Genomic DNA, 16,556 nt, shown 5'->3' with positions numbered 1-16,556 from the left:
CATGGTGGGGAGCGAGATATGGGGCTGTGATTTACGGCTCCATATCACGCTCGCCTGTGTGAAGTTAGCCTTAATCAGACGGCTGTGTTTTATAACAATGTGATTTCCTTGCATTTCACGGACAGCACACGTATCCAGTATAGCCTATAAGGCTATTAACAAAAGGCCCAATGTCCACAGGCGAATCTAATTTGCGGAAGGTCCGCAAATCAAGCCGCCCATAGGAATACATGGGCGTCTGCAAGTGAAATAAAGCATGTGGATTTGATTTACAGAGCTTTTGGTCGAAGGTTAAAATAAAAAAAAAAAAAAAAATAGCAACATGCTCCATGCATGGATGGCTTCAATTCAAGTCAATGGAAGTCATCCGATCCGCGGCCCATCCGCAATTGACTTGTGAATGGGCCGCATATTCCACAGGAAAGCAGGAGTAAAGAAAAAAAACTCCACTGCGCATGTGCCTCCACACACATCCGCAGTGAAGAAAAGAGAAGACCCGGACGGGTAAGTGGAAGTCCTGCAGGGTCGGATTCCGCTGCGGACTCCCGCATGCGGAATCCGATCTCCCCGCTGACATGAGGCCAAAGTGCTTTTACACATGGATTGATGGTCCATGTGTAAAAAAAATGTTTTCTGCTTTACATGTGGACCATCAATCCATTGAAAAAGCACTTTTGTGAGTATCCTCATAGGCTATAATGGATACATGTGCTGTCTGTGAAATGCAAGGACATCACAGGGTAATAAAACACAGCTGTCTGATTAGGGCTAACTTCACACAGGCGAGTGCCATACAGGGCCGTGATTCATGACCCCATATCTCGCTCCCCACCATGTGAATTCCTTGTGGTGGGACTCATACATGGTCGTCTGAATGAGTGATTATTTAGATTCATGGGGAATTATTTAAAGTCACTGGTACTAATATGGTTAAAAGGGTATTCTGGGCTTTTTTTTGATCTGATGACCTGTCCTTCAGACAGATCCTCAGTAGTTGAATGGGGGCCACTTGGGACCCCCATCCATCCTGTCTATAAGAGAAGTAGGAAGTATAAGGGAGGCGCAGTGCGGTCATTGATTTCAGTGATAATGAAGCGATTGCTGCCACTTCCTGTTGTGAGCACCGATAACATCGGGCCCATCGCACTGACAGAGATCTCAGCGATTAGTTATTGGGTGGGGCTCCCGAACAGCGGAAGCCTGTCCAACTACTGTTGAGCTAGCCGTTAAGTATTTTGTGGAATTCATATACATCATTCAGATAGCTAAAGTCTGTTTAAAAAAAAAACGTGTTTTAAACATGTTCGACAGCAGTTTTCAATGCACCCCATCATTACAATGGGTGATAGACTGCATTAAAAAGCACTGAAATGCACTAAAATAGAGCAGAGCAGACAGCATTCAAATATCGCAGCGTTAGAAACGCCGCGTTCAAACACTTGTCTGAGAAGACCCATTGAAATCAATGGAGGAGTTTTATAGCGTTTAGCGCAGCATTTCAAACGTTACGCTTAACACTGTAAAAAACAGTGTGTGCGAGAGTGACCTAAGGAAATTATTTCTTCATTACTAAACTGTACGCTTTTAAAAGAAAAAAAAAACACATCACATACCAGAAGTGGCTTGAAGGGAGGTTCAACCTTCCGAGCCAAGAGATCTTCCCAATTAATGTGTCTGAAAAATGGATGAGCCTATAACAAAAATGAATGATAAATAGGTCTTGAGAAGTAAGAGTGATGAAAAGTCTGCCTTATTAGATTCAAGGGCTTTTCATCTAGTTTGTCTTCTTCAGTAATAATGTAAGAGTAACTTTTCAGTATAAGGTGTCGTATGCACACATGAGTAGCAGCACCATTGTAGTATCTCTAAATTGTCAGTTTTCCCTGAGCAAATGGGTGCAGACTACGGTAGCTGTTATGTAGCACAAAGTAGGGGAGATCCTACTCCCATGAGGAAAGGAAAGTCAACATCCATAGTAAAACCAATAGAGGCTTTATTATAATGAACTTCCATAAAAGCCAAAAAATGGAGGCGATAGCTTATGCATTTCAGCCATGTAGGACACCCTAATTTATACCATACAAACAACTGAACAAGAGTGTTTTATACATATTGAGCAATCACACAATACCAATAGAATAGATATAAATAAAACAAACATTAGAAACATTGATAAGGTTAGGGACAAAATTTACAGACAGTCTTGAATTTAACAAAAAAGGCAAAACCAAAGTGAATTTAGCAGCAAAGTCACAACGTGTGCAGATTCCCAGTTTCGAAAAGTTCAGTTTCATTGTCAACTGAAAAAAATACTAGTCATATTAAACAATTGAAGTATATGAATTTGTTGTACAACCCCACTGCTAAAAAGTTGAGCTGTTGTGTGAGCTGTAAATAAAATGTAAAGAAGTAAATGCAGTGATTTTGCGATCTCATAGAACCATATATTATCCTTAATAGAACACATCAGAAGTTAAAAGTGAGACATTTCCCCATTGTGTGAGGGTATATGTATATATTGCCATATGTTTTTTATGCTTTTTATACCTGTATGCAAGTTCTATTCAAAGTTAAAATGAGAAAAACGTATATGTCGCCTTACATCAGATATTCCAAAGGTTTGCAAGGCTGAGAGAGATGTGTCCAGAAATTCAGAGATGATACAGAACCGGATACGAAGGCCGTGTGCTTTTTCCCAGAAGCGCCGTATCAAGATAACGACTGTTTAACTACGTATATGATTTTCACTGTCTCAGGCGGAAATCCGGACTTCCCATATATGGTTATGCGGTGAATTTGAGCCAATGAGACCATCACCCATTCCTAGTGATGTGACCAAAGGGTATAAGATCCCATGTAATCTGTAATAAAGTGCGCAGTCATGTCCCCGTGTGAGGAACTATACAGGACCTCCATGTGTGGTGTCTCTTCTTTACCGCCGGCAGCGGGGCATTGGGGTGGGCCTGATTGGTGCTGTACGCAGAAATTTCCCTGACAATTGTATTAAAAAAAAAAAAAAATAACTAATTCAGAAATTGATGGCAGCCATACATCTCACTAATGTTGGTACAGGGCCATGTCTACCATTGTGTAGCATCCACTCTTCTTTTTACAACAGCCTGTAAACGTTTGGGAAGTAAGGAGACCAATTCCTAGAGTCTCGGGAGATGAATGTTGTCCCATTCATGTCTGATGTAGGATTCTAGCTGCTCAACAGTCCGGGGCGTCTGCTGGATTTTCCGTTTCATAATAATGCTGTGTTTTCTATTGGGGAAAGGTCGGGACTGCAGACAGCCGGTTCAGTACCCGGACTCTTCTTCTGTGAAGCCATGCTGTTGTGATGGATGCAGTAGGTGGTTTAGCATTGTCATACTGAAATATACAAGGCCTTCCCTGAAAGTGATGTTATCTAGATGGAGGCATATGTTGTTCTAAAACCTCTATATACTGCTCAGCATTGATAGTGCCTTTCAAGATGTGTAAGCTGCCCGTGCCATAGGCATTAATGCAACCCCATATCATCAGAGATGCCGGCTTTAGAACTGTGTGCTGGTAACAAGCTGAATGTTCCCTCTGCTCTTGAGCCCGCAGGACACGGCATCCATGGCTTCCAAAAAGAATTGCAAATTTTGAGTTATTTGACCACAGGACAATTTTTCCATTTTGACTCAGTCCATTTGCCTCAGGAAATGGCATTTTAATGTCTGGATTGTGTTGACATATTACTACTTCTTTTGCACGATACAGCTTTAACTTGTATTTGTGCATTACAGGGCGGACTGTGCACAGACAGCGATTTCTGGAAATATTCCTGAGCCCCTGCAGTGATTTGTATTACAAAATCATGCTGGTTTTTAATGCAGTGCTGCCCAAGGGCCCGTACATCTCGAGCATCTAATACTGACCATCAGCCTTGTCCCTTCTGTACATGAATTCCTACAGATTCTCTGACTCTTGATATTATGTACTGCTGATGGGATATACAGAGTCTTCGCAATTTTACAGGAACATTTTTCTGAAACTTTTCAGACTGGTGAACCTCTGACCATCTTAACTTCTAAGAGACAGTTTCTCTAACATGCTCTTTTTATAGGACTTAGTAGAAAATTCAGCTGTTTTTCATTAGTATCACTTTTCCTGCCTTTTGTTCTACTCTGTCCCAACTTTTTTGAGATGTGTTTCAGCTATCAATTTTTTAAATTAGTTCAATTTTTTTTTAATGAAATTGAAAAATGTTTCACTTTCACGATCTGATAGGTTTTCTACTGTGAATAATATATGGTTACATGAGATTTTGCAATCATTGCATACTTTTTCTCTTTACATTTACATCATTCCAACTTTTTTTGTATTGGGGTTGTAAATTATAAATGCATTATAGATATAGATACATAAAACACAAGAATGGGAGAATAAAAATTGCCACAAACATGACAATAAATGTCAAAAGAAGTTACTGATAGAAGGTTAAATACTGGTGACAATTTTAATCACCCAAGTAGAACACCTAAAATACCTCTGGCTTACGCCTCACGTCCATGGGCAGATCAGATTCCACATGTGGGAGCCCGCAGCGGAATCCGACCCTGCCCGCGGCCGAGGACCCTCCATTACTACATCTTCTCTTTTCAGGTGTGCGGATGCGTGCGGGCGCTCCGGTGCATCGCAGCCCGTCTGCAAGGTGGCTTCCATCGACTTCAATAGAAGCCTTCAGTGTAGGATCCGCACTGAAATGGAGCATGCTGCGATTTGTTTTCCGGACCAAAAAGGTCCGCAAAAGAAATCTGCATTCTTTAATTCCAGTGCGGACGCCCATGTTTCACTATAGGCGGCTTGAACTGCGGATGGTCCACGTCCGCAATTCAATTCTGCCATTTGGCATTGGGCCTCAGTATACAAACTGTTGAAATGTTGTGGAATTTTGGCTGAGGAATGTGAGCTGACATTCCTCAGCAATGTACTGTACAGTGAAAGTGAATGGGATTTTTAACAAACCCCATTCACTTACAGTGGAAGACATTCCGTGGAAATAAACCCTTTTTAATAAGTGCAAATACAAAAAAACATTTATTATGGGCTGGATTTAACAACAAATAATATTTTACATGCGACAACCCCTTTAAATTCGGAAGATGTTGATTGAGCAATGTGTAAATGTAGTCCTTGTTTTCTGAGACAGCTAGTAGTAAAACATGAGAATCTAAGAAGAGTTTACCTGAACGTCCCCAGCGTCACCAAAACTCGCTCCAAGACGTGAGGCAGCGTTTCTTTTTAGCAGCTTCCAAAAGAAAGAAAAATACTATGAGTCTCTTTCATTAACCCCTTAGTATTTCATGACTTAAACTAGCAGCAGGAAGATGGCACATGCACAGCAGTTGTTTTTGCCTGATCAGCAGAATTCTGGCAGCGACAGACAGGACTCGAAAATTAATGCACATAAAAAAGCCACCAGTCTTAAAAAATACAAAACATGTATATGAAGGAGCACTAAGGTCATGTCCAATCAGCAAATTCACTAAGGATGTACATGGATCCGCATGTGGATTTAGCACAATTCAAAAGGGCAAATCTGCACGTGGCAAGAACTGATGATCCAGATTTCAAATATGAATTATGGCACAGATATACATTAAAAATAAGGGGGCATGGAATACATGGTTTCAGTGCAGAATCCGAGCAGAAAAAAAATATTCAGTCAACATGCCCTTTCGTTGAGTTTTAATCCTTTCTAAGACACAGGATTGGGGTACATGTGGAAATATAGGCAAGTACCTTTTTAAGTAAGTCCCTGGCTTCTTGGGTGAGGTAGGGGGGCAAGTTAAGTTTACACTTCAGAATTTTGTCAATAGTCTTTTTACGGTTCTCACCAGTAAATGGTGGCTGGCGGAAAAAAAGAAAAAACATTTTTAAGTAAATACACTGTAAGCAAAGAGATCTAAACACTGATGCCAAAAATCTATTAACAACAGTTTAGGACATTTTTTAGGCTTATACTAGGTATTAGAGATAAAAACATGAAAAAACTCAAAAGCAGTCAAACAACTTATATTCCCTCATGGTTTATTTGCAGTATAGAGCATCTACTACTGAATGCTGGTCTTTTTTTCTTGTTTTACTAATGGCGCTCTGAGTCATGGAGGCTCCCCCACCTGGATCATCTTGACAAATTTAAATGGCCTCTGCTTCTAAGAGTGATTCTTTTGAATGGGTTCACTCGCACTTGCGATGTTTCCCTACATGGCACCGCATTGCAATGCGGGAAACAAATCGCAGCATGTCCAGTGTTTTAGCGATATCGCCCACTGTTTTCAATGGGGCCAGTGGCAGCGGCTCCGACCCCATGGAAAGCAATAGGAGAGCTTCATGATTCTTTGCCTCTGCTGTGATAGCAGTGGCAGAGGACTGTGATCTCCTCCCATTGGTTTCAATGGGGTCAGGGGCCGCTGCCCTATTGAAAATGGGAGAACATCACAATCCCCTGCTGCAGCTGGGAATCGTGATGCAGGACTACCCCATCCTATCTCTCCCTCCCTCATCCTATAATGAGCACAACTACCCAGGCAGGACACGTGCAGATTACCTGTAACGAGCCGCAGAGCACGAGCCTCTATTCCCTGCCATTTTATGAATGGAGTGGTGTGCAGCTGGGGAAAGGCTGCTTTTCTGAAGCAGAGGGTGTAGCTTTCTGCACCAGGAAAAGGACACAGAATTTCTAAGGAATGTTTATTATTTAGCGATTTATTTGCCTGCTCCCCACCCATCGGAAAAAGTGTCAGATCCTTAAAGCCAACATCTTTAAGGATCAAAAGATTTCTTTATATTTTTCCATTTTTGCCTCCTTAGATTCAGTCAGCCATAACTATTTTAAGGCTATTTCAGACCTTATCTTTGCGGGCGAGTTGTATATTTTCAGGTAGCTATACGGTAGTGAATAATTTACAGGATTTTTTCTTAGAATGCAGAAATGATAAAGATAGTTCCATAGGAATGAAGGGAGCAGCAGGGTTACTGGAGCTGAGGGGCACAAGACAAAGGGCCTTTCTGCACATGATCAGTACCGATTGCTGTGTAAACAATTAAAAAGTCAATTCCAGCCAAACTCCCACTCCTAATCAGGCCTCCCTCACACAGGGCGTTTTATACAGCGCTTAGCGCTGCCTTTTCAGCCCAGCGCTAAACGCTGTACAACACTCCCATTCATTTCAATGGGGCTGCTCACACAGGGCTGAAAACGCAGCGCCTTCCAACGCTGCCTTTTGACAGCGATGCAAGTTCTATTTTTGGGCCGTTTTCAGCCCTGCATCGCCCATTAAAATGAATGGGCAGCGGTTTTAGCACTGCTGAAAACGCGGCAACACTTGGTGCCGTGTTTTTGGCAGTGTTAACCGCTCGCCGATTTTCGGGGTGACGGCTTGCAATAGAAGCCCTACTCCGAAAAGGAGTCCCAGCTAGGTAGAGAAAAAAAGAAGAAAAAAAAGCAATACTCACCTAGCCGCTGCAGTCCGGGTCACAGCCGGTGGTCTCTGCCGCTGATCCGGGCTTCCTCTGCAATCACAAGTCTATTGCCGTAGGCCAGGTTTGAGAACCCCACCTCCAGCAATAGAGTGCTGTGATTGGTTGTCGGCGCGCAGGATGCCCAATCACAGCCCTTCATTGACTGCCTCAGCCAATCAGCGCCGGCAAGCTCTGACTGGCTGAGACAGTCAATGAAGGGCTGTGATTGGGCATCGAGCAAGCGCCGACAACCAATCACAGCACTCTATTGCTGGAGGCGGGGTTCTCAAGCCTATGGCAATAGACTTGAGTGCAGAGGAAGCCCGGGTCAGCGGCAGAGACCAGTGGCCGCGACCCGGACTGCAGCGGCTAGGTGAGTATTACTTTTTTTTTTTCCTTTTCAGCATCCTTGGCTGCGTTTTCAGCAGAGCTGAAAACGCAGCCAAAACGCTGGCATAAAGTATGCCAGCGCTGCTGAAACTTGAAAAACGCTGCGTTTCTGCAAACGCCCTGTGTGAGGGAGGCCTCAGATCAGTACTGCTGGTGAGTCTGTGGTGATCAGGAAAGCCATCAAGTTAATACTTTGCTCCTCAGTGGAAACAATCTGTCATGTTTCCTTCTAAAGCCCATTTAGACACAACAATTATTGCTCGAAAGCAGTCTTTTGAGCGAGAATCATTGTGTTTAACGCACGGCCATCATGCAGATTTCATTAACGATTTGCTAATCGTTGTCTTTCAACAAGCTGAAAGACACCGATGAGCCTTATCAGGGCCGCGCGCTGAGTTCTCAGCAGGAAACCGCTGATACTATACAGGAGTATGCAGAAGACAGGCCGTCCCAGCTGCATACCCCGCTCAAAGCGCTCAGCTGTACAACAGCTGAGCGCTCTGAGAAGATAACAGCCGTGTGCAGAAGATAGTGGTCCCGCTTGTCTTCTGCATACAGTGTGACCCTTCATTTACACACTTCATCAAATTGAATGCTCAAAACTGTCACGCAAACTGCCGTTTGAGCGAATTTTGAGCAATCATCTTGCTGCGTAAATGCGCACGATTGTCACTCAAAAGACAACTTTTGAGCGATAATCGTTGTGTCTAAATGGGCTGTAAAAGGGCCATTTGTGCACTATTAGTTTACAAATCGTCAGCCGCTCACTTTCAACAAGCATGAAAATCATCAGTGGATCGCTGACTTCTCGCTGAGTGTCAATGCTCCCCGCTTCACAAAGAATGTGAAGCGCCGAGCGAGAACCCAGCGGTGATCTGTCTGTCTAAACGCTCTGCACGAGTGACAACAACCTAGCGGTGACGTCAGCACTCATACAGTTGTTTAGAGGACTATCATCCCGTCTAAACGGGACATAAGACAGGTTTCAGACGCGTGTCTAGTAATACGTCTAATAAAGATTTGCATTACAAACAAGTTACAACTGTATGTCATCAGTATTTAATCACTATTTGTTCAGTATTTGCCTCTGTATATTTTATTTTCTACTGATCAATATTTACGCAATAGAAAACAGACGTACAGGGGCAAATATGCAAAAAAAATAAGTCAAGCTGCATTTTTAAACATTTGTGTAAAATATAGCCATATAAATAGATAAATGTATATTCGCTCCACATTAGGGTCTTGAAAAAAACCTCCACTGACTTAAAAAATGCTAATCTAAAAGTGGCCTAAAGCTGGGTTTTCACTGCATGCGTCTGAAAATCCACCCAGCCCAAAAAGACCAGTAAAAAGAGCTGCAAAGTAAACATCTGCGCACTCACAGCCCCAGTTAGCATGTCATACATCAAGGCTCCCAAACTCCACCAATCCACTGCACGATTATGGCCACTTCTCATTAGAATCTCTGGGGCCCTGCAAAATACAAGGAATTCAAACAATTTTTAGATTTGGTAGAAAGCACAATATACCAACAGAGTAAGTGGCTCCTCATATGCTGGACGCTACCCAAAGCAGGTGGCCGTGGATAATCTTATGTGTAAACCCTATACTATTTCCGCTGCTTCAGTAATTGCAGGGTAGTTGGCTACCCTTTCTCACATACCTACCCTAATATACGCATTTAACTCCATCAGTGCTAGGGACATATTAGGTCATGACTTTAAAATATTTGTCATGGCTAGAGGGCTAAAGCCAATGCATGGGATATCTAGAAGTAGGACCTGCACTTATCTCAAGAACTACCCACCCTTGCAAACACCAGCCTGCTCTGCTGCAACTGGGCTCCAGGCTGCGTGAGGCCACTCCCACACATGGCATCGGAAAATGCTGCAAGTTCGATTACAGCGCTTTACCGTTTTTGGTTTTTTTTACACACTGGTTACTGCGATTGACGGCACTTTTTAACGCACCCCATTATTGTGATGGCTGTTGAGGTGCGGTAAAAAGCGCAAAAATAGAGGAGACAGCACTCAAAAATCGCAGCGTTCGAACACAGGTCTGCGAGGCCCCATTGAAATCAATGAAAGTGCTGAACCGCGGCGTTCAAAACACTGCAGGCAATCGTGGTAAGAAGCGCATGTGTGAGAGTGGCCTGAAGTAACTAGGTTTTATGGAAAGACCCGAGCTGGCAGTTCAACACCATTTCTCTAACTTCCACAAACATGAAAAGGACTTATGTAAACAGCATAGCACAGTGAGCTACATTTTTTTCACATCTCACAAGTTTTGGAAAGAGTGTAGCTCGCAGCGATATGCCATTTACATAGCTCCCATTCACTTCTATGGGAATTAAACAACCAACTTAGTACTGGGTGCACGGCTGCTTCAGTAAAATCCAGCCACCTCTCTTGTAGCAAGTAGTTGGAGAGTGGCGGCACATGGCAAAGGGGGACACCGCTTTAAGGCCCAAAATCTTAGTTACTACTTGAATCTACTTCACAGACACTTCCTGGTTGCTGCTGACCAGAACATATAATTGCTGCTGCCAATCACTGGCTATAGAAGGTCACTGCTGTGGCCAGTGATTAGTTTCAGCAGTAACAGGTCCTGGCTCTACCCAAGAAGCACAGAGTGGCCGTGGAGCAATTTTAAGCAAGGGGAAAACCCCTTTAAGGCTCAACAGGGGAGATCGAGGAGTTTCTAAAGTTTTACTTCCCGATTCTGTGTTACTGTAAGAATCAAGAAGATCACAGCCTGTTATCGTCATATTTCCTTTGCACCGCCTCCAGCGATTCTCACTGGCAGAGGGGACATGCGCCCTCCGATTTATCACATTTAAAAGGTGGGTCTTTTTTTTTAAATTCTCCAAAAAAGTGATGCAGCTCTATCAGTAAACACTTTCTTGAATTTGTAACTCAAATGTTTGCTGGCATCTGGATAGCAATTTAGTTTTGGCGATTATGTGAGAATATACACATGTAAATAAAGGCATTAGATACATTATGGACTCTACACACCTGGAACTTAATTTTAGGAGGCGTTGTGAGTTTTTGGGCTCCGCTAGAGACTTTTAGCCACTAACCTGAAACTCTAAGAAACTTTTTTTAACATAACGTTACACATGAAGGCATCTACGACTGAAGTGTTGCGTGGCATTTTCACAAAGCGCTAGGTACCTACTTTCAAAAAATATATGGGAACAAGGGTATTTTACAATTTAAATTTTGTTTGTGTCAAAAATGTGAAAATTGTCAGGGCAGTGAAGTTCAACCCAATCACACTAAAAATATAAAGACAAGTAAACAATGTTTAAGGCCCCAAACAGAGCCTCTGATGCAGAGCCATCCAAAAATCCTGAACAAAATGGCGCAGCACGTCATGCTATTTTATCGGGAAAAATGCCAAACAGCATAATGGAAGCTGGACGGACCCCATTATGGTCAGTGTTTTATGTCGGGCGCTGTTTGGTTCTGTATCAGCATGAATCAGTTTACTGAAGGGTTTGTTTTGGGTTTTTTTTGTTTCTATGATGGAAGATAAAAACACAAACTCAAGCGTGAGCATAACTTTAGGTTTGTACTAAAATTAATCAAAATATCAAAAATAAAACGCTCACATGTATTCTATGGTTCCACAAAACGTATGAGTTACTGTGCCGTCGTGAATGGATTCCTTGCAAAGTCCAAAATCTGTCAGTTTCACGTGTCCTAGAGGCAAAAAAGAAATAAAACAGATTTCACATTTCTTTGCTTAAAAAAAAAAAAACCCGGAACAGCTTCTTGCTGCTTTCGATATAACGTAGACAGATCGGACTGTTTCAGAAAGCTTCATGTAGACATTCAACTGTATTTTTAGATTTTAATTTCCACTTACGCTAGAAAGAACTTTGCTCTATGATCATTAACTCAACTGCTGAGTAATGTACTTTTTATGCCCTGGCAATAGTGAGAATTGCTCTGAGCAAAATTCTGGCTCCAGTGGATGGCACTTGCAAAGCCAGTCAAATATTTGTTATCAAACTAGAGTAAATATTCTTAACACATCAGTATTAAAAGGTTTTTTTTTCCCAGCAAACTTCATATCTTCTATTCACATGAGTAGCAGCATTTGGCCATTTGTCAGCCCTACAGACCAAGTGAAAAGGTAGCACAGCTGTTATAGTTCTATTTAAACTCCTCCTCACTTCAGTTGTGTGGTCAACCAGGAGGGACAGATGACTGTCTTATATTAATTTGGGCCCCAAAAGAGGTGCTAGGTCTTATTCATTTTTTTTTGGGGGGGGGGGGGGGGTTCTCCTTATACTTACCTAGCAGGCTCGGTCCGGGTCCCCCCTGCGCTTCTTGCCCTCGGCTGCACACAGAAGATCACTTCCTGGTTACGGGATTCATAAATCCCACCTCCACAAAGCAATGGCACTCATTGGTTCTCTATCACAGTAATATTTTTTTTATTAAAGGGAACCTGTCAGAACCTCAGAATGCACACAGCAGGGTATAGTGGCCCCTCGTGTTACTGCGAGTACAAACTTACTTGAACTTAGGAGGAGCATGCCGTTCAGCACATTGGACGACAAAAGAATGCCATCATTGGTGGCCAAAAGAAGCAGTTTTGCCATCGTCACATGAAAGGTCAACATCGTGCAAGTTGTCTACAAATGTACATTGACAGGTGATCTTTTGTCTTCCTTGCCAACAATTCCCTTTTTTGGATTCCATGAGATAGCGAATCATGGCAGTCTTGTCTCAGGAAGACAAAGAACATATGCCCAGCAAAACTGAGTTGGCGTTCAATGACTTGGGAGTGGAGATATACCAGAGCGGTCATAAATTTCTTCATTCATAACCACATCATGGCAAGTAGTTGTTGGAAAACATCAAGTCGCTGGTTGATACGGGTCGTTTTCTTCCATATTTTAGATGCATCTAGTGAAGTCGTATCTTCATTTGTAATGGTAGTGAGGCGGTAGCCCATATAGGTATAGTGTAGACATTGCAAAGTTCCCCACATCGTCCCAATACAACATTGGGCATTCCCATAATTGTACTTCCCAAGTAGGCAGACCAGTCAACCTCTTGCAACCGCTGTTCAATGACCGTGTTTGAGGGCATTTGTGGGTCTGGAGTATCTAACTTACATAATCTGTGTCTTTTCGTAGATAAAGGGAACCTCTCATCATCTCTAAGCAGCATAAACCACACTATGGTGCTTAAAAGGTGAGAAAATTGGGAGTCTGGGGAGGTATGTTTCGCACTCACCGGGCCCACCATTCCTACAAAGTGCCCCCGAGAACTTGGCACACGTACACAGTGCGACTCTTTTCAGATGGCTCTTTCCATTAATCTCTATGGGTGAGAGCTCGCATAGAGCAGTCTAAAAAGTCACACTGTGTCTAAGTGACAACTTCGCAAGCACAAAACGCAGGAACAGTGGTACAGGCGATTGTGGAACATACCGCTCCAGACGCCCAATTCCCTCACCTTTGAGCATCATAACGTAGTTTATGGGCTCAAAAAGTGATGGTAAGTTTCCTTTAATACGTAAACCAACCATCGCACACAGAAGGAACGGCCAATCACCATCTGGAGGGTGGCTGGAGTGTGCATATATGATTATGCATGTGCTTCATTGGACTCATCTCCAATCCAGCCCTGAAAAGTTTCTACAATAAGATTTCCAAAACCTGAAAGCTGGAATCAGTGTAACACTATACCTGGTTGCTTGCAGGCAGCTTAGGGGCCCTGACCTTTCATTTAAATTGCATTACTGTGTTACTTATAAACTGAAGGTTTGTTTGAGCATATGCTGATCAAAATTGTGATTATGACATTTATGATGCAATACCCATTTAAGCGTCACCATCTGGCCACTGCTTTAGCCTCAATATATAAGCTGTATATCAATGGAACCTGTCACCTACCTAAAAAGAACCATAAACTAACTTATGGTGGTGTTAGGGAGTGGGCTGAGGTATTTCATATACTCCCTCGTTCACTGGTTCTTGTGGTGCTAAGTGTATAGGAGAGCGTGTGCATGGGTCTCTGGGGGGAATCTGATTCTCATGCACCGCACAGACTTTAGAGGCGTGCACCACAGGAACCAGAGAGCAGGTGAGTATATATAATATAACTATAATAAGTTAGTTTATGGTGCTTTAGGCAGGTGACAGGTTTCCTTTCATGGGTGAAGGACAGGATCAGATCCTGTCTTGTGAAAGCAGGAAAGCCTTTCACACAGACTGTTTTAGAGAGGTTTCCAGATCTTACATGACACAAACTGCTCCCATCCAGTCTTAGCACTCAGTATAGCCTTGGTGTGAGCTAGGGGTATGCAAACATTTATTGCATATGGAAGAGAATGGAAATATCCCTTAAATAAAATGAAAGCTTTACAAGCTCTTAAACGGTGCCTAAAGAAACAAGCTGCAAGCTACTGTGTTCCCACCTTGATGGTTAAGCATGATATTCTCTGGTTTCAAATCCCGATAAATTATTCCTTTCTGATGCAAATGTCCCAAAGCCATTGAGATCTCAGCCAAGTAAAAGCTGAAAAGAAAACACAATTATTATTAAAAAATAACTGACATATACAAACTCAAATAAAAACTTGGGACCTCCCTCATTATAACTGTTTAAAATGATTTGTTGTCCGTAGCAAGCACAGCTTTCATTTGTGAAACTAATGTGGAACTGAAATAGTGGGGGTAAACGCTACTTCTGAGGAGGAGAGATCTCATCAAAGTCCCGCTCTACTGTCTGGTGTGCCTCCATGCGTTATAGTGCACGCCTGCATTGAAGTGTACACCCGTGTCGAAACACACAGCCGCCTGCCGTTTGTGCACAACGATACTGTCACCACGAGCGATCCTGCGCCGGAATCTGTGTACTTTCGATTGCTTCAACACTCGCTATCCTTCAGGAGCAGGAAAAGGCTAAGAAGGGACCTAAAGAGGGTTTTAGCCTTCTTAGTCTGGGAAAAAGGAGAGACACAGCCCCAAATCAAACTTGAGCCACCTCGTCTACACAAAAGGAACTCGCTTATCTGTGTCCACTGTAGGGACAGGAAGAACAATGGAGGTGGGTTTTGGAAGAAGACGCTTTTAAATTCTGTCTTCTTGAACCTACAGAGGTCAACCTCCATGTGTGTTCTCATGACTGGATGATGTGGAAATTAACATTTCGGTTTCATTCAATTCCCTTACACCCCTTTTTTTTTAAACTGATAATCATTCAGTGAAAACAAAAAAAAGTTTGGTACCATGTTAGCCAGTAGAACAAAATATGATAGTTCCCAGCAAGAGAAGCCAAGTAATCTTGTAGATGTGATACCTTTTAATGGCTAACAAAAATACAGGATGTTATAGAGAGCTTTCGGACCTCTTGGGTGCCTGAGGAAGGATCCCGAGAGGTTCAAAAGCTCGCAATAAGATCATGTCGTTTTGTTAGCCATTAAAGGGTATCATATCTACAAGATTACTTTGTTTCTCTTACTGAGAATAATCACAAGTCCAAAGTGAAAATCCATGGAAGATTTTGTTGGGATCCATGTTAAAAATCTGCATGCAACACACGGATGTTGATTTGGATTTTTGTGCAGAGATCGCCTTCTCATTTGAAGAGGTGAAATCAGCAGAATAAATTGACATGGCAGCTCATCCCAGGCACAGCCTCATTTCACTTGCTTTGTACAGAAACTGCAATTACATAGCTTAACTTGGTAAACCACCATATTAGCGTATACACTTTTACCAGCTGTCTCTTTTCGAAGAGTCCGTTGTCCCAGTGAGAGTTTAGGGAAGCAGAATACAGGCAGAGAGGAATATACCACTGCTATACCACACAACCCTATACTGCCAATTTATATCCCCATTTATAGATGACCAGAATTACTCTTTTGGACAAGTAATATTACACATAAGTGCACTTATTACAAAATCACTTGCTACGCTTTACTTGAACAAACATTACAAAGCTAGGGCTGCATTGGATGAAGGGAAATTGGCCAACACAAACTAAATAGAGGTAAAAGGAAGCGGTTTACAGTTGCATCATTTTAAACGTCTGAATGGATTAACAGACTCACCAGGCGGTATCCTCCATAAATATCCCTTCACGCTCCAACTGCATGAAGAGTTCTCCACCTAAAATACAAAAAAAAAATCAATCACTTACAAACTCAACATTTTAAATTTGAGGGAAACAAACAAAAATGAAAAAAAGAATGTCAGTTTGTTGTCCAAGGCCAGAAATGTATACAATCCTCAAAACACAAGTATTATATTAAAAAAGTGTACCTTTAATTTCACTCAACATCGAAATTGCAACGCCAATAAGGAGAAGTCGTAAGGTTATGCAAATCAAGGAAGTGGAAGGTACCGCTAAGATATACGATGATCACATTTTCAAGCACCAAGCTCCAATCTGTGGCATGTGGGAGGGGCTTCAATGGTATCAAGGCCAGATTGAAAAAGTTGTCAGCTAAATGAAACTTCAAAAATCAGATAGTCTTGTGGTATGATTGTGCGACGCCCCCTGATCCTCAATGTGCCGGTTGTCACCACTTGTTGTAAACTGAGAGGCACAGAGTCCTTGATCTGAGACATCTTGGTTTATCATTTCAGCAGATCACTACACTGCATGTCCCAGTGGTTGGGAGAATGATGACGATCTCGA

The 16,556-nt window shown here is 42.4% G+C and overlaps 1 protein-coding gene across 2 annotated transcripts in view; it reads right to left on the bottom strand.

Moving 5' to 3' along the window:
* The window catches only part of RPS6KB1 (ribosomal protein S6 kinase B1), a 41,866-nt gene that overhangs the window by 7,091 nt on the left and 18,219 nt on the right, over window positions 1-16,556 (bottom strand). For both annotated transcript variants that reach the window (XM_066574552.1, XM_066574545.1), the window contains exons 6-12: window positions 15,967-16,024; window positions 14,329-14,429; window positions 11,504-11,594; window positions 9,270-9,360; window positions 5,773-5,880; window positions 5,216-5,278; window positions 1,614-1,691 (exon numbers count right to left, since the gene is read on the bottom strand). In XM_066574552.1, the coding sequence (XP_066430649.1) occupies window positions 1,614-1,691; window positions 5,216-5,278; window positions 5,773-5,880; window positions 9,270-9,360; window positions 11,504-11,594; window positions 14,329-14,429; window positions 15,967-16,024 (590 nt within the window). The remainder of the gene's footprint in view (window positions 1-1,613; window positions 1,692-5,215; window positions 5,279-5,772; window positions 5,881-9,269; window positions 9,361-11,503; window positions 11,595-14,328; window positions 14,430-15,966; window positions 16,025-16,556) is intronic.

This window comes from Eleutherodactylus coqui, chromosome 1 (assembly GCF_035609145.1).
Source record: "Eleutherodactylus coqui strain aEleCoq1 chromosome 1, aEleCoq1.hap1, whole genome shotgun sequence".
Classification (NCBI taxonomy): domain Eukaryota; kingdom Metazoa; phylum Chordata; class Amphibia; order Anura; family Eleutherodactylidae; genus Eleutherodactylus; species Eleutherodactylus coqui.
Note: the sequence above shows the minus strand (reverse complement) of the source record. Positions and strands in the feature narration are given on the sequence as shown.